This window comes from Geotrypetes seraphini, chromosome 3 (assembly GCF_902459505.1).
Source record: "Geotrypetes seraphini chromosome 3, aGeoSer1.1, whole genome shotgun sequence".
Classification (NCBI taxonomy): domain Eukaryota; kingdom Metazoa; phylum Chordata; class Amphibia; order Gymnophiona; family Dermophiidae; genus Geotrypetes; species Geotrypetes seraphini.
The window spans coordinates 168,872,539-168,891,267 of record NC_047086.1 but is presented as its reverse complement, the minus strand read 5'-3'; the positions used below and the strand labels follow the sequence as shown (position 1 = coordinate 168,891,267).

At 41.9% G+C, this 18,729-nt stretch overlaps 1 protein-coding gene across 1 annotated transcript in view; it reads left to right on the top strand.

Moving 5' to 3' along the window:
- Positions 1 to 17,702, top strand: part of LOC117357208 — a 58,771-nt gene extending 41,069 nt beyond the window's left edge. Inside the window, 2 exon segments of the mRNA XM_033937579.1 lie at positions 14,193 to 14,335; positions 14,337 to 17,702. Of these exon segments, the coding sequence (XP_033793470.1) occupies positions 14,193 to 14,335; positions 14,337 to 17,702 (3,509 nt within the window).
- The last annotated feature ends 1,027 nt before the right edge of the window (positions 17,703 to 18,729 follow it).

The following is an 18,729-nucleotide window of genomic DNA, read 5'->3' as shown; positions in this document are numbered from 1 at the left end:
ACATTGGAGCTTTTACGGCCAGTGTTAAAAAATGCTAATGCAGCACACAATTTGTTTACTATATGCTTATTTTTGTATTTATTCAATTTTTCTGTACCGTTCTCCCAGGGGAGTTCAGAACGGTTTGCATGAATTTATTCAGGTACTCAAGCATTTTTCCCTGTCTGTCCCGGCAGGCTCACAATCTACCTAACGTACCTGGGGTAATGGGGGGATTAAGTGACTTGCCCAGGATCACAAGGAGCAGCGTGGGTTTGAACCCACAACCCCAGGGTGCTGAGGCTGTAGCTTTAACCACTGCGCCACACACTCCCCTTATCTAACGTATTCATTTTTAAATGTACTAGTTTCAGTTGTATATGACAGAGGTTCCCAGTACATGGTACATGTATCCCAAGGGGTGCACAGAGAGGATACGCAGGGGATACACAGCACCCAGCAAACTGGCCAATGTAAGGGCCGCTTTTCTGCTGCTAATGCTCTCTGTTCCTGCTGCCTGAAATAGGTGCACCATTTAGACCAAACTGTGACCCTCTCCTCTCTTTCCTTGGGATTACTAGGTACTTGTGACCTGGATTAGCCATTGTTGGAATCAGGATACTGGGCTTGATGGGCTTTCGATCTGTCCCAGTATGGAAATTCTTATTTTCTTATGTCCTCCCTCTTTTCAACACCCCACCCCCACCCTCCCAATTCAAATTGTTGCCATGACAGCATCAGAATCAATGAGAAGATGCTCAGACCATTTCCCTATGTGTGCCACTGCCTACTTTGTTGGTCCTGCCCCCTCTGCTGTAACTTCCTGCATCAGAGGGCATGACTGGCAGATCAGGCAGAGGCATGCATAGGAAAATGGCCCCATATGTCTTTAAATTATTTCGGGGGGGGGGAGGGGGAAGGGGGAGGGGAGAGAGAGAGAGAGATTGGATGATGCTGCCCTGGAAGGAGAAGATAAACAGATACCAAAGAGAGGGACAGAGAGAGACCTGAAGATACTGAGCTGGCAAGGAGAAGGGGAGGGGGGAGAAAGTAGGCAATCTTTACCTGGGGAATGGGGAAAAGAGAGGCTTGGTGATGCTGATGGAGAGGGAGAGAGACAGAGACACTGGATGATGCTAACGTGTGGAAGGGGGGGAGAGAGAGAGTTGAGAGAGAGAGATGCTGGAAGGTTGCTTGATGGGAATATACGAGGGTCAATTCAAAAATAAAGCGCACTATTTTTTAAATTTACACCTACCAGCCGTATTTGCGTAGTTTTTCAATTATGAGTGGAGAGCTCCATCTTCACCACGACCAAAAAAATTTTGACAAGCTCAATCAAAAGTAAAACAAATGATGATTTTTGCTTATGATAATGAAGGCATCATCATCGCAGACAAACTTCCATGTGGAAAAAGTGTCACAACAGTGTATTATCGTGATTTTTTTTCAAAAAATGACCAGAAAAATGCACAAAACTCAACCTCAGTTGCTCTTGGCTAGGTCACTTATTCTTCACAACAGTGCTCGCCCGCACATAGGGAATGTCGTCATTGAAAAACCTATGTGTGGACATTGTTTTGCATCTCTGGAAGAGCTTTCTTCAGCCGGTACCATAACCATTCGGCATCTGAACAAAAACGGTGTCTTGGATGGAATAATGAAGCTTCCCGGACATTGGGACTCGGTCATTGCAAAGCAGGGAGACTATATTGAAGGATTGTAAAGAAATATTTGAAAAAAAACAAAAAACATGTAAATTTAAAAATACAAATCAATAAAGAATTTTCAAATTTGGAGCAAAATATTAAAGACTTGGAGTCACAATTGACTTGAAATGGGACCAAATTACTTTACAGGCCCTCTTCTTTTAAATTTATATCAGGCTCAACTAACTAAAGGTTGCATATCAGATACTATGGCAGAATCTTTAACTATTGTTTTGCTGAAGTCAAATAAAGATCCTATGTTTCAAACTACAGGCCTAGTTCTTTGATCAGCATAGATGGTAAGTTATTGGTTAAGTTATTGGCTTTTCGCTTGGCCAAGGCTCTCCCTTATATTATAGGTATGCACCAAACGGGGTTTGTTGCTCACAGACATTCTTCAAATAACACCAGACTGGCTTTCCACAAGTTAAATTTAACAAAAGTCATGGAAGATACGGCCTTCTCTGTATCCTTGGATGCAGAGAAAGCCTTTAATCGTGTGGAGTGGACTTTCATTTATCAAGCAATGGATTGGTTTGGTTTAGGATCCGGATTTATACAAATGATTTAAATCTTGTATAGTTCCCCTTTTGCCAGATTATATATTAATAATACTTTTTCAGAGCATTTTCGTCTGGAAAGGGAGGTTAGACAAGGATGTCCATTATCTCCTTTGCTGTTTGATATTGTTCTGGAACCCTTGCTATTGGCTATTCAACAGGCAAAGGAGATTCAGGGAATTCCTTATGCCAGTCGGGAATATAAAGTCTCTGCGTACGCAGATGATATTTTGCTTCATTTGAGGAATCCTGAAACTACCATTCCACATTTACTTGATTTAATTGATAGATTTGGGAAATTTTCAGGATATAAGATAAATTGGAATACACTTCCCCCTCCCCATTCGCGGTTTCGGCAATCGCGATTTCACATATTCGCGATTTTTTTGGGAGGGGGAAAAAAAGAAAAAAAAACACAGTTTAGCCTTCCCACTGGCGTCCCGGCCTTACCTGGTAGTCTAGCGGGCTTTCGGGACAGGAGCAATCTTCCTATGCTCCTGCCCCGTGTAGATCACCAATAGGAAATGGCTGTGGGGAGTTCCCGTCGTAGTCTCGAGAGACTACGGGAACTCACGGCAGCTATTTCCTATTGGCGATCTGCACGGGGCAGGAGCGTAGGAAGATTGCTCCTGCCCCGAAAGCCCGCTAGACCACCAGGTAAGGCTGGGATGCCGGGGGGAAGGCAGGAGGGAGGCGGGGGTGGGTCAGAGCCAGACCAGAAGATATTCGCGGTATTTCACCATTCGCGGTCCGGCTCTGTCCCTATCCCCCACGAATCTGGAGGAAGAAGTGTAAATCAGAGGTTCTTCCGCTAAACGTACACTGTCCAAAGGGATTATTTGATACACTCCCTTTCCTTTGTAAGGAAGAGGGTATTAAATATTTAGGCATTTGGATTCAGAAAATGTTGGCGGAGACGATGAAAGTAAATGAAAAATCCTTATTGCTGAAGGTCTCAGAAATGTGTGAGCATTGGAACCCATTACATCTGGCTTGGTGGGGGAGAGTTCAGACGGTAAAAATGATGATTCTGCCTGTGGTTTGCTACCAATTGGGTATGTTACCAGTTTATTTTCAGGGGTCCTTCAATAAAAAACTAAATAGTACGCTTACTAAATTTATTTGGTTGGGTAAAAATACAAGAATTGCTTTAGTATCTTTACAAAAAAACGATTGGGGGTGAGGTAAATTTTCCCAACTTTTATGGGTACCATCAAGCCTATATAATGCGTCAGGGTATGTATTGGATCCTCCCCGAGCTCATGGAACATCTCTCAGATTGGTTAAATCTAGAATGGCAACTTATGTCCCCAATGTGACTATCCCATGTGTTAAGTATCAAATTACCTAGATATGCTAAGGACAATAGTATTCTTTTGAACACATGGAAAACATTGAAATTTATTGATAAATTAACAGATGTTCCAATGATGAAATCTACTTTGCAGTCCTTATGGTTAAACTCCAAGATTCAAATAGGCGGTGCTGGGATCTCATGGAAGAATTGGATGCAGGCAGATATTCGAACATTAGATGATGTTATGTCTAATGGGAGGCTGTTTGATTTTTCACAACTGCAACTGTTATTTGGTATTTTAAAATCTCAAAATTATAGGTGGTTGCAGTTGAAGCAGGCCGTTCAGAGTGGGTTCCCTGATTGGAAAAACTTAAAATCTTATCATAGCTTGCAGATATTATGCTTCTAGACAGATTTATTAGGACATCAGGCCACCCGGTGGTATAAATTAATTTCTGAATTTTTGAATAAGAAACCAAAAAATAGTCTTAGAGACATGCACAAACTGATACTTGCTTTGTGCAGATACTATCAGGAAGGCTAGTTCATAAAGCTACATAGGCATATATACTGTCTTTATAGACAAACAATGAAACCAAACTGCATCCACCTATATGCTTTGATTACCTAGACACCCTTTTGAAAAATTTACCTCCATTGGGTAAAAATCTTACCAGGAATTATTTTATCAATGCATGGGCTAGCAGCTAGCAACAATATTTCCTTTCTTATGGCTTGGCTGAAATTTGTTGGTCAGAAATTGACTGTTATGGTTGATCAAGCCAGGTGATCCTCTGTAACTGGGCCATGCGTAAGGTAGAAAGATGAACTCATTATCTCAACACAGTGGCAGCAAGCATGTCAAGCATGATTAGATGGCCATTGATTATAAAGCCTAATACATCGGAAAATCCTGTTCATTGATAAAATCCATAGAGCTTTGATGCATTTGTGGGGGTTTAACAGACAGCCTGGTGTGGCAGGCTGTCTTGGCTTTTCTAGGAGAGGTCAGCAGATAAAAGAAAACAGTGGCATATAAGTAAATGCTTTTTTATTTCTTTTAACTTTGCCTCACACATTAATTAGCCAAACTTTTTAGTTTATCTCAGTTAAATGCTGGGTTTGCTTAGAACCTCTCCTCTGGGACCTCTCTTTCGCACTGAGACAGGTCTGTGCAGAAATACTCCTCCCTGAGCCCCGTCCCTCTGACTCAGCACTGAGCCAAGCAGTGCAGGGTATTCTGGGACCTGTAGTCTTTTGCACTTGTCCCCTCTGCTGCCCAAGGGCATAATAACAGTCCTATGTAGGGAAAACCCCTTGCTCTGCCACAGGGGGATTAAGACACATACTTGGTAGTTACTACATTAATGGAGCAGTTCTGGAGAGAATATTAATGGACTGTCCCAGAGTTCTTGAACCTGAGGAAGTTATATGGGGAAGGCCCTAAACAGTATAGTGGGACTGCACTTCTCAGACTGTTTGGTTGTAGCTGCTACAGACTGCCTAAGAAGACCAAGGAAGTTGTTTAATCTTGGCTGAAAGTGCTGGATGAATTCATGTTTTAAGATTACATCTTCTTGGCTCATCCTTCACCTCACATGCCAGGAGGAGAATTAAGAAGGGGTATTAGGAAGTGCTTGGATACCTAGGTTAAATTCCTATTACTTTTTTTCTTCCAGTCAATCAAATGATTCCCTTCTAGAAAACAGGTTCAGAGACTGCAGGTACTAATATTCTTACAGTGCAGTTTACCCATTCATTATCAAAGGCAACCCCCAAGGGGAGATTCCCTTTGGACATGTGTGCAGTTCCATGGATAGATTATACTTGCAGAATTAAAGCTTCCTGCAGGGTTTCAATATTGCCTGTAAGAGAATAAGACACTCGAACTGGGCAGCCATTTTTGATCAGTAACAGTATAATGGACATTATTAGCATTAATAGAATGATCTTTGCTGCCTTTATAATCAGCTACGGAAAGGCTAGCACCACTGGGATCTGAATAATTATTCTGTATTACTCCAGATCATTCACTGAAGAGAGAATAGATAAAACATTTCCTTCAAAGAGTACTAAGAAAAAGCAAGACTTTGAGAAATCCTTAATAATAATTAATGTCAGTTCAAGTTATACAGACACCTTGGGTTCTACTACTGCTGCATTTGTAGCTCCCTTACTTTCTAAAAAGAATTGTTGTTGAGGAGGATTTAATTTAAAACCCCCACATATTTTAACATTTTCTAGCAAAATAATACATTTTCAGGGATATCTTAACTGAAACTTTGGCCCCCCCAAGAACAAAGTCTGATCTCGCAATTCCAAAAATGTTACCTTTCTTGGCTGGTATTCTTTACTTAGGAATGTAAAATAGGATGCATTTTTTGTTTCGTACATGTTAGTAGCCATCAGCTATGATAGAGACAGAGTATGATCTGCAACAATCATCGCTCCTCTGCTGCCATTTCCAGTTTCTGTGCCTGCAAAATGAATCCATATTCAAGATCAAACTGCAAAAGAATTATCCGGGTTAAAAAAAAAAAAAAAAAATGAGGCAGACGTTGAGGGCTCCTTTTACTAAGCTGCGCTAGCGTTTTTAGGGCGTGCTGAAGATTAGCGCATACTAACCCCCGCGCTACACAGAAAATACAAACGCCAGTTCTATGGAGGCGTTAGCGTGTAGCATGCGTGGCAATGTAGTGCGTGCTAAGCGCACGCTAAAACCGCTAGCGCAGTTTAGTAAAAGGAGCTCTAAATGCCATAGATTTCCACATGGATTGTTTTCTTCTTTTTTTTTTTTTTTTTACTTTTACTGCTACTACCATTAATGATATCTACATCTAGTGCTACCAGACATACATATTTATTTAAAATAAAATTTATACCCTGCTTATCCCTAGGTGTCTAACATAATATGAATATATATAATTCCAAAAAACAAACAAAACATATGATACAGTCCTTTATCTGTAGAATTTACAATCTGTTCAAAATAGACAACAGCACAAATACGATAACTGCAGCGTTTCACTCATGGTGGTAAATGGTTAAAACTGTGCTATAAAAAAATAAGTATGAACATGACAATAAGGAATTAAGATCTATAAGTAGCTAAAAAAGATGGGGGTTTAGGCTAGATTAGAATATGGCTAGAAAGACAATATGATGGACCATTTAATAGTTGTGCCTTTTCTGAGTCTTTTTCCACATATTCTCCGTCTGGTTTCCTAATACGGAGAATATGTGGAAAAAGACTCGGAAAAGGCACAACTATTAAATGAATATTTCTGCTCAGTCTTCACCCGAGAAGCGCCGGGGCAAGGCCCTCAGCTACAGACAAGGGTTAACTCGGCTGACCCATTTAGTAATTTCAAGTTTACACCCAGCAGTGTCTACGATGAACTGTCAAGGCTCAAGGTTAACAAGGCTATGGGGCCTGACAACCTACACCCCAGGGTGCTCAGGGAGTTGAGTGATGTCTTGGCGGAACCGCTGTCCGCGCTCTTCAACTTCTCCCTTAGTACAGGCAGCGTCCCGTTGGACTGGAGGACGGCTTACGTCATTCCACTTCACAAGAAAGGCTCAAAAATTGAAGCAGCAAACTATAGACCGGTGAGTCTCACATCAGTATTGAGCAAACTAATGGAAACCTTAATCAAACACCAATTAGACATAATCCTTGATGAGAAGAACCTACGGGATCCCCGTCAACATGGATTTACTAAGGGGAGATCCTGCCAATCCAACCTGATCAGCTTGTTTGACTGGGTGACGAGGAAGCTAGATGTTGGGGAGTCCCTGGACATCGTATACCTGGACTTTAGCAAAGCATTCGATAGTGTACCACACCGCAGGTTGCTAAGCAAAATGAGTTCTATAGGATTGGGCGATACATTGACAAAATGGGTTGGGAACTGGCTTGGAGGTAGGCTTCAAAGGGTAATGGTAAACGGCACCCCCTCTGAAATGACGGAGATGATCAGTGGAGTGCCCCAAGGCTCGGTCTTGGGCCCGATCCTGTTCAATATCTTCATAAGTGACTCGACAGAAGGGCTCCGAGGTAAAATAACATTATTCGCCGATGACGCCAAGCTAAGCAATGTAGTGGGCAAAAGCACAACGGACAAAAACTCAATGCCCGACAACATGATGCACGATCTACTCCTACTGGAGTGCTGGTCTAGGACCTGGCAACTCAATTTCAATGCCAAAAAATGCAAAGTTATGCACTTGGGTAGCCAAAATCCATGCAGGACTTATACCCTTAATGGTGAGATCCTAACAAGAACGATAGCAGAGCGAGACTTAGGGGTGTTCATCAGTGAGGACATGAAGGCTGCCAATCAAGTGGAGAAAGCTTCATCCAAGACAAGACAAATCATGGGTTGCATACGCAGGGGTTTCGTCAGCCATAAGCCGGAGGTCATTATGCCATTGTATAGATCCATGGTGAGGCCCACCTGGAATACTGTGTGCAATTTTGGAGGCCGCATTATCGCAAGGATGTGCTGAGGATGGAGTCGGTCCAGAGAATGGCCACCCGGATGGTCTCGGGACTCAAGGATCTCCCGTACGAGGAACGGTTAGAAAAATTACAGCTATACTCACTCGAGGAGCGCAGAGAGAGGGGAGACATGATCGAGACGTTCAAATATCTCACGGGCCGCGTCGAGACAGAGGAAGATGTCTTCTTTTTCAAGGGTCCCTCGGAAACAAGAGGGCATCCATGGAAAATCAGAGGCGGGAAACTGCGAGGTGACACCAGGAAGTTCTTTTTTACTGAAAGGGTAGTTGATCGCTGGAATAGTCTTCCATTTCAGGTGATTGAGGCCAGCTGCGTGCCTGATTTTAAGGCCAAATGGGATCGACACGTGGGATCTATTCACAAGGTAAAGGTAGGGGATGGTCATTAGGGTGGGCAGACTGGATGGGCCGTGGCCCTTATCTGCCGTCTATTTCTATGTTTCTATGTTTCTATGACCAACCCGGGAAGTCTAAGGGTAAGGTAAGGGTTAAGGTAGTATGTTCTGAAAAGAAAGGGATGGGATTTTGGTGATGATATAAAGAAAGAAGTGACAAGTATGAGTAGTGTGTTGGATATATGTAAAGAAAGAGAGAAAAGAGTCAAAGATGACCCAAGGTCACAAGCTGAGGAGACAGGGAGGATGGCAGTGTTTTCCACTGGAGGCACTTTGAGGAGAGAACCGAGTGTGGCAAAGAGATGGTGAGGACTCAAGATGAAGGAGTTTGTCAGACAGGCACAACAATGTTGTTTACTGAGTGCAATAGACTGGAAGGAGAGCAATGTATAAAACATGTATGGCATGATGAAAAATGTATGAGCAACGGATGAAAAATGTATGGCATAGGTTTTTTAGGCATTCTATGGCATCCACAGGGTTCTTAGGTACAATTTATCTATCTGCAAATGCCAAATTCTGAAAAGAAATCCAAATAAAATTATTTTTGAAATAGTACATCAAAAACGGATAAAGAAGGGGCCATATGTAAATTTGATCTCCTAATATTTTCAATACCCCCAATGCTTTATAAGCATCTACAATGTATATTTAACAGAAGAACATCTGCCAAAGCTTCAGAAACTAGAAAACACACACAAAAGTGCAAAAGTCCATTCTGAAACAAACAAATTAAATACACTGGCATAATCAGCTCTTGGCAAAATGTATGAGTTCAAATTTGCAAGTGGGATGACTTAGATTGAAGATCTACACTACTTTTGTGCAAACAAAAAAAACAATATGGTAAAACAAACCAGGGCCAAAGTAAGGGCTGTGTGAGTGGTGCAGCCACACAGGACACAGTTGTCTAGGGCAGGGGTAGGCAATTCCAGTTCTCGAGAGCTGGAGACAGGTCAGATTTTCAGGATATCCACAATAAATATGCATGAGATAGATTTGCTTCTCAAGGAGGCAATGCATGAAAATCCATCTCATTGTGGATATCCTGAAAACCTGACCTGGCTCCGGCACTCAAGGACTGGAATTTCCTACCTCTGGTTTACACCTGCATGTCACCACATCTTGCTTCCACCTCCACTATTAATGCTGCTTCCAATCTGCAGTAGTAGCAGCAAGAAGGAGGAACACACAGGATCACTGTTGTCAGGTGCACGCTGTCGGCTCTGTCAGTCCTCCGTCCTGGAATGGGAATTGATGTTAGAGAGGGGCAAGGACCAGTACAGCTGATAGCTGATAGCACACACCTGCGCAGAGTGGCCCTGCACTTTTCATCTTCTTGCCGCTACTACTACAGATCAGAAACAACAGCAAGGGGGAACAGATTGAAGACAAGGGAACCTAGTAAGGGGTAAGTGAAGGGGGATGGGAACAGATTGATGGAAGAGTAGGGAAAATGGGGAGATGCTGGATGTAAGGATGGTGTGTGAGAGAGGGGAAAATGCAGAATGAAAGGATTAGGAGAGAAAAAGGAGACACAATAGAAAGGGGGTAGAGGGGCAGGGCCGCCATCAGGGCAGTACTACCAGTCCTGCATTCAGGGGCCCGGAGCTGACAGGGGGCCCGGGCTCCCCCAGGGTCCTAGGCAGTGTTCTAAGGCAGGGGCGCCAGTAGCTTGCCAAGGCAAAGTGAGTTGATCACTTTGTCTTGGCGATCTAATCTATCGGGCCGATCAATCTTCCTCTCCCCGATGTCAATTCTGTAGTCGGAGAGGAAGTTCGGGCCAGCCAATCGCTGCCTGGCTGGGCGGAACTTCCTCTCCGACGGCAGAATTGACGTCGGGGAGAGGAAGACTGATCGGCCCGAAGCAGGGAGAGCATGCGTCGGCGTCGGCTTTGGGGCCTGTTATCCATTGGTGGGTCCTGTTCCCCGATGGCAGCAGCAGTGGCAGTGGCTTGGGGAACGGCAGGGAGAAAGAAAGAAAGGGGAAGGCAGGGAAACAGAAGGAAAGAAGAGAAACAGAAAAAAAGAAAGAAAGGTCAGGGAGAGAGGAAGAAAAAGTTGGGGGAGGGAATAAGGTGTGGAGGAGAGAAAGCATACAGGCTAATAGAAGGGAAGAAAGATTGGATGCACAGTCAGAAGAAGAAAGTGCAACCAGAGACTCATGAAATCACCAGACAAGGTAGGAAAAATGATTTTATTTTAAATTTAGCAAAGTGGAGGCAGTATTATTACCACAGTTTTCAAAGGAATTTGCCCAAATAACTTAATAGTTAACTGGGTAAATTCCCAGAGATGAAAACTTCCCTTCACTTACTATGCACAGTTCTGAATTTATATCTGCTGTCTATATTTTACAATATGGTCCCTTTTACTAAACCGCAATAGTGGTTTTTAGCGCAGGGAGCCTATGAGCGTCAAGAGCAGCGCTGGGCATTCAGCGCAGCTCCCTGCGCTAAAAACTGCTATTGTAGTTTAATAAAAAGGATGGAGGGTATATTTGTCTATTTTTGTATGGTTGTTACTGAGGTGACAATGCATAGAGTCATCTGCCTTGACCTCTTTGAAAAAAACCCAGAATAGGAATGATAATTAACATTTTCTCAGCGTATAGTGTGCTTTGTGTTTTTTAATTTTATTGTTGGTAGATCATTTTGACTTGGTCATTTTAAAGTAGCTCACAAGCTCAAAAGGTTTGGGTACCTCTGAGCTAGAGCGTTGAAACTGTGTATTTCTATTTTATCCCCCCTTTTAAAAAACTGTGGAGCGTTTTTTAGCGCCAGCCGTGGTGGTAGCAGCTCTGATGCTCAGAATTCTATGAACGTCAGGGCTGTTACCACTGTGTCTAAAATTCACACTACAGTTTTGTAAAAGAGTGAGGGGTTAGTTTGTGATGACATATTCCATACTATGCGAAGGTGTTTTCTGTGTTCTGTATGTTCGAAAGACATGGTTTTCTATTAGGATTGACGGTGTAGGATTGATCTGTGCTGGTCTGGCTTGTTTAGTTTTACAATGGGTGTATTGATGTACTGCTCACTGCAATATGTAAGATGCTGCCTTTTCCTAGGTACTCATGTGTGACATGTGGTTTGTTACTAAAAATCATGTTTTTCTTACAGATGGGGCAGTGCCAAAAAATGATGGGCCCCGGGTGTTACATATGCTACGTACGCCACTGTATGTAAAGATACCAGAAAGCTGGCATAGCAAAAACTTTAAGTAAATTGTTATTCTTCTAAGTTTTGAGTATTTAACCCTCCCACAATCTCACGGGCACTCGTTTCAAGTTTCAAGTTTATTGAGATTTTGATTTAAACGCAATATCAAATATTTTCAATGCGTATAACAAAAATAAATTTGGGGAAATAAATAAAACCATTTGAACAATAAACATACAAACATATCCATAGATGATTAAAATTACATAAGGAGTACAAGGATAAACTACATTTGTTTAAAAATGCGTTCTCCGCGTGTTATACCTATGGCCAGGGGAGTAACTGAAACTCAGTTTTCTACTGACATGAATCCACAAGTCTGCTTATCTGACATTCTGACCTCCTTGACCTAAGGGTTGCTAAAACAACATCAAAGGAACTGGCCAGGGGAGTAACTGAAACTCAGTTTTCTACTGACATGAATCCACAAATCTGCTTATCTGACATTCTGACCTCCTTGACCTAAGTGTTGACAAAACAACATCAAAGGGAGAGTGAAACCAGATGGAAAGCCAGTTTTCTGCAACACCTCCTTCCGACATCCTGACCTGGGTGTTGTCAAAACACAGAACAAAAGACCAGGACTGGGTGTGCCTGACTCGTAATAAAGGACGCTGGTTACTGCAGGACCAGCTGTTGTTTTTATGAACTCAGCATCTTTTCACCCTATATATAAAAGACGGGACTCTGCCCCTAACAGAAGAATCCATTTTCGTTGCAACCAAGGGACAACAGCCCGTGTCGACCCTCCTATCAATTGCAAGGATTCCCGATTGTGAAGGATGGTATTGCCCAGAATCAAGGTGATGTTATTCTATTTTTATATTCCTCTATATATGTAATAAAGTGATTGTTTATGCTTTATATTGTCTGTGTGCTTTTCTGAGTGTCACTGATCATCCCACTTGGCAGAAATAAGTGGCGGAACAAATTGGTACCAGAAGTGAGGTTGATCAATGTGGTCAAAAAAGCACCAGATGAAACATGGGGTTGAGGGGCAGGCCCTCTCCATTCCGGGTTGGGATGACAGTATTTATAAATTAGTAGCCACTGAGTGGTCTGTCGAAGCAGGATTATGTAAATCCTGGACTTTTGGAAGTGGAGATCCACATGAATTATGTGCCTCCTTACAAAAGGTGAAAATTACAAAAGGGAAAGAGCGAGAGGGAATTTCTAGACGAGGATGGATGATTTTAGCAGCATGGAGGAAGTTGCATGAAGCTAAACATGAGTTACAATCGAAGTTAGGGGAGCTGGAAAAGAAAATGTGTGAGCAACAGAATGCCATCACAATGCTACAATGTCAAAATAAATTGTTAATGGATAAGGTGGACACCTATCAAAATGTAGCAGAAAAGGCAGCTGTGCGATGTGCACAATATAAATACAAAAAACGGAGGGGGAAAGTGAGTGCCAAAAAGGTTAGAATTTTGCTTTCCCATCCTCCGGATGATTGGGATCCAGACAAATGGGATGGGGATATTTGGGATTCCAATTCTAATACCAGTGAGGAGGATATATGTATTGAAGGAAAGCAGGCAGAAAGTTTAGAAGCAAAGCCAGTGAGGAGACGAAGATTACAGGGAAATCTGCAGACAGAAGAAAATCTAACTAGAAATGATGTTATGGAGGACTTTACTCAGCAAGAAGTCATGGATATTATGGCACGCTTTATCCAGCGGCCCGGGGAGCCCCTAATACAATGGGTAATTCGGGTGCAGGAGCTGGGTGCAGCAGGGATTATGTTAGATGCCACAGACGCCCCTAAATTTGTTCGAATTAGTCAAGAAGCAGCAGTACAAGATGCGCTACGGGAGGATCCCGATCCGACAAATTATAACCAATGGTCTTTATTAGAGGTAATTGGTAAGGGTGTCACGAGGCGATATCCCCTTGAATCTGACTGGCCTTCAAATGATAAAGTTTGGTATACATTGAAAGATGCACAAATGAGAATTAAGGAAGAGGCTATGAAGGTAGCTTTAGTAATAGGTCATGCTGACACATATATGTCATTACCTTTTACAGTATCCATGAGAAATAAAATTATCAGGTATGCTGCACCGGCATACAAACAGGTAATTATGACTCTGTTGATCAATCAGACAGGACTATTTTGGAAGTCTTGGAAGCGGTCCGACAGTTAGGAGATCTGGGAGACTGGGGACCTCAAACTACTTTTGATAAAAAGAGGGAAGGACAATCCAATTCAAACAGGGCTAATCGAGTATCCCGAAGGGATATGTTTTTGGCATTAATAAAAGATGGGGTAAAGAGGGAAGAAATAGATGGGAAAGATACAGGGACTTTATGGAAAATGTACAAAAGTAGAGGATTGGGAAAGAAATCTATGTCTCAAGCCCAAGTAAGCAAGAGTGAGGATATGCCGGTGCCAACTGCTCCTCCTGAGGAAATTGCTTCCACTCTTTATCCTGATTTAAAAGGGTGGAAGTGGTGGGAGGATCAATGATGTGAATGCCAAGCCTCAGTGTTTGCCTGGACCAAATTAGAACAGCGTCCGCATGTCGAGGTAAATATCTATTGGAAATCTGAGGAGCAAAAGGTACAAGCTCTAGTGGACACTGGGGCAGAGGCATCTATTATATATGGGAACCCTAAAAAATTTAGGGGCCCTAGAATACAAATATCAGGATTGGGGGGGGAAAATTATACAAGCAGTACAGACAAAACTGAGATTAAAAATTGGACAATTACCAATCCGGGAGTATACTGTACTGATCACTGAGATTCCTGAGTATATAATAGGGATAGATATCCTGAAAGGGCTAACCTTACAGCTTTCTGATGGAATTTATAGTTTTGGCAAATCGCCAACCATTCCTATGAGATCAGTATTGGTGGGAAAATTACCTGTTCCAATAGTAGTACCGATCTCCACAAAAATTGTAAACATGAAACAATATCGCATTCCGGGAGGGCACGAAGAAATTACCAATACAATACAGGATTTGGTGAAAGCGGGAGTAATAAAAACGGTTACCTCCGCTTTCAATAATCCTGTATGGCCCGTCCATAAGGCAGATGGAAGTTGGAGAATGACAGTAGATTACCGAGAATTGAATAAACACATGCCACCTTTAAGTGCCGCTGTTCCAGATGTGATAACACTAGTTGAACAAATTCAATCACGAACTGGTACTTGGTATGCAGTTATTGATTTAGCCAATGCATTTTTCTCTATTCCTATAGTGGAGCAATGTCAGGAACAATTTGCATTCACTTGGCAAGGGAGACAATATACATTTACCAGACTACCACAAGGATACTTACATAGTCCCACTTTCTGTCACAAGATTATAGCAGAGCATTTAGATAACTGTACCTTACCTGAAGGAGTAGAAATATCACACTATATTGATGACATTTTGATCCAGGGTAATACAGAAAAGGAAGTTGCAGATGCTTTGGCATTGGTAGTAGAAACAATGAGACAGGCTGGGTGGGAAATAAACCCAAAGAAAGTGCAGGGACCAGCACAAACAGTGATATTTTTAGGAATTAAATGGTCAAAAGGGTGTCGAGAAGTGATAGAGAAAGTTAAACAGAAGATTTTAAACTTCCCTTCTCCCCAAAGTAAGAAACAAACCCAGGCCTTTATTGGCCTTTTTGGATTCTGGAGGCAACATATTCCACACTTGGGGCAAATCCTATCTCCTCTGTACAAAATCACAAGGAAAAAATATGATTTTGTCTGGACTGAACACGAGGAGCAGGCTTTCCAGAGAGCAAAGGAAGCTATTCAGCAAGCCATGAATTTGTGGCCATTAAAGGAGGGTCCAGTAGAATTGCAAGTGAGTGTACAGGAGCGATATGCTAATTGGAGCCTATGGCAAAAGCAAGCTGGACGACGAGTGCCTTTGGGATTCTGGAATAGGAGCCTCCCAGAAACTGGGACCCGATACACACCCTTTGAAAGACAGCTACTAGCTTGCTACTGGGCTTTGGTAGCAACAGAACAGTTGACCATAGGACACGAAGTAATGATATGACCAGAAATACCCATTATGACATGGATCATGAGTGACCCAAAAATTCATCGTATTGGACATGCTCAGGAACAGAGTATCATAAAATGGAAATGGTACATCCAACAGAGGGCTAAGTCAGGCCTACATGGAGTAACGATGCTGCATGAAAAAGTATTTAATGTGCCCACAGAAGATACCCCAATACAAGTGGACGACATATGTGAAAGTCCCATTCGGTGGGGAAAGACATATCAAGAACTAACTGAGACACAACAAAAGCATACCTGGTTTACAGATGGTTCCTCCAAATACCAGGGTCAACTGAGACATTGGAAGGGCGTGTCCTTTAATCCAGTCACAAAGCAACTGCTAACAACTACCGGAAAAGGAGAGAGCTCACAATATGCTGAACTATATGCAGTGTGGCAGGCCATACGGCTAGAACAAGGACAACAATGCCATATCTTTACTGATTCATGGGCAGTAGCAAATGGAATGACAACTTGGATGATGAAATGGAAAAAGGACAATTGGACAATTCACAATAAAGAAGTCTGGGGAGCCAGACTTTGGCAAGACATTCTGGAATGGGCCAATACTACCGTAATAACAGTGTACCATGTAGATGCACATGTTGTGAAAGATACGCTTGACACTGTTTTCAACTCTGTTGCAGATAGCGCATCCAAACTCACTGAAACAGAGTTGGCAGAAGAACAAAACTCTTCTACCCCGCACGTTGTGGTCATGGAAACAGATGTTGCTTCCGAAATGGCCATGGCAACATGGGCACATCAAAAGTCCGGACACCTTGGAGAGAAGGGAACTATTAGGTGGGCACATGACAGAGGAATACATTGTACTGTAGATATGGTAAAGACAGTAATCAGTAATTGTCATTTATGTAAACTAGCTCTCACATCAGCGCAGCAGATGCCCCCAATTTTTGGGAAAATAGCCAGAGGCAGGCTACCAGGTCAGATTTGGCAAATAGATTATATAGGCCCTCTACCATTGTCTAAAGGATGTCAATATGTGTGTACCATGGTAGATACCTATTCAGGGTTGTTAGTGGCTTATCCTTGCCGGAAAGCCAATCAAGAAAACACCATTAGAGCATTAGGATTAATTACATTATATTACGGACACCCTCTAGAAATACAGTCAGCCATGGGGACTCATTTTACAGGTAATATGATTAGGGATTGGATCAATGATAACAATGTTCAATGGAGACTACATGTAGCCTATCATCCACAGGCCTCAGGACTTATAGAAAGGATGAATGGATTATTAAAAACCCAATTAAAGAGATTAGGATATCAGTCATTGCGTAGGTGGAGAGAACATTTAACTGAAGCCTTACAAATTTTGAACAATAGACCCATAGCTTCACATACTACACCCCTGAATAGGATGCTGTATTCCACTCTTGAAGCAAGTGACAAAATTTGTACCCTCCAGTTTTGGACTGTTAGACCTGGATTACAGCTTCCTATAAGGGCCACTGATAGATCTGCTGGACTAGATGTATATTGCCCTAATGAATGCAAATTAGATCCACAAATAGTGAAACCTATTCACACTGGTTTGGGGGTGATTATTCCAAAGGGATATTATGGACAGATTTGTCCGCAATCAAGTTTGGCTCTTAAAGGTGTAACTATAATGGGGGGTGTCATTGATTCAGACTATCGGGGCGAAATTGGAATATTATTATTAAACCTTGGGAAAGAAGCTATCATTCTCCAAAAGGGGGATCGTGTTGCACAATTGATAACTATTGCAATTAAAATGGAAGCTCCACAGTTAATTGATAAACCTCTGCACCATTATGGCCGAAGTGAACAAGGCTTTGGGGCAGCTAATGTAATTAAAGCTGGTATGAGGATCTGGTGGAAGAAACCACTCCAACCAATAGTAGGAGCCACCGTAATAGCTGCAGGGAAAGATAGTATTTTACAAATACTAGTGGATGGTTATGAACATACAATCTTCGCTCCACGAGACCAATGTTTTAGGAGAGAATAAAGATTCTTTTTATTTCCACAGGACCTAACCTGGAAGTGTATCGCCATTCTATCTTTGGTATGGTACGGACAAACTGCAATAATGTCAGTGAAGAGTGACCGTCCAACCACTGCCGTCATGGTCCAGTGGAAAAATGCAACTTCAATGAGAAAACAAGATAATTTCACATGCAGCGAAAACTCTCTGTGTAACATTTGGAACTTTACATTTTCTCCTTCCCCTGTCATTCGATATGACACAGATACCGGGTTCACTAAATATTATAAAACTCCTTTTTGGGTGATGAATGCCTCTGTAATTAGCATTACCATTCAAAATCACACTGGAATCCAATGTACTAATTATACTTTCCCCCAAAATATAGTTAGTAAACAAGTGGCTCGAGATATCATACAAACACAAAAGTTTACTAGCACTACCTTTTGGAATTTATCCTTACCCATTAACAGGGCACAGGGACTAATTTGTATGAATGCAACAAAAATTGAAAACCGCACTGACATGGTAATTATTATGGCATTTATCCATACCAATCCTACTTCATTAAATGCCTCATTAGTAAGAAATATTAGAGAATGCAAAAATACCAGTTTAGAACATAGAGAAATGAGATATGAATGGAAAATTAATTTTCCTATTTTACCCAAATGTAGGACCCGAAGATGGCTGGATCAACTATTGGGGGGGGGGGGGGGCGGGAACTACATTAGGTATTGTAAATACTATTGATTCTGAAATACTGGCTGGCAAACAAGCATCTTTTGGCTCCGGAGTAGCGGATGTATTTAGATGGGAAGGTAAATGGATGCCAAATACTGTACATAATCATGAACTAACCCTTCGATATGATCAGTTAATGTTACATGTTGTTAATGATACTATAATACAGCAATATACTTTAGATAGTAATGTTTCTTCAGCCTTACATTGGACTATTTGTGAGATTCGTGTTTTGTCTTTTATACAACAAAGAATTAACTTTATCCAGCAGTTACAATTACGAAATACCTCATTGATTTTTGTATTA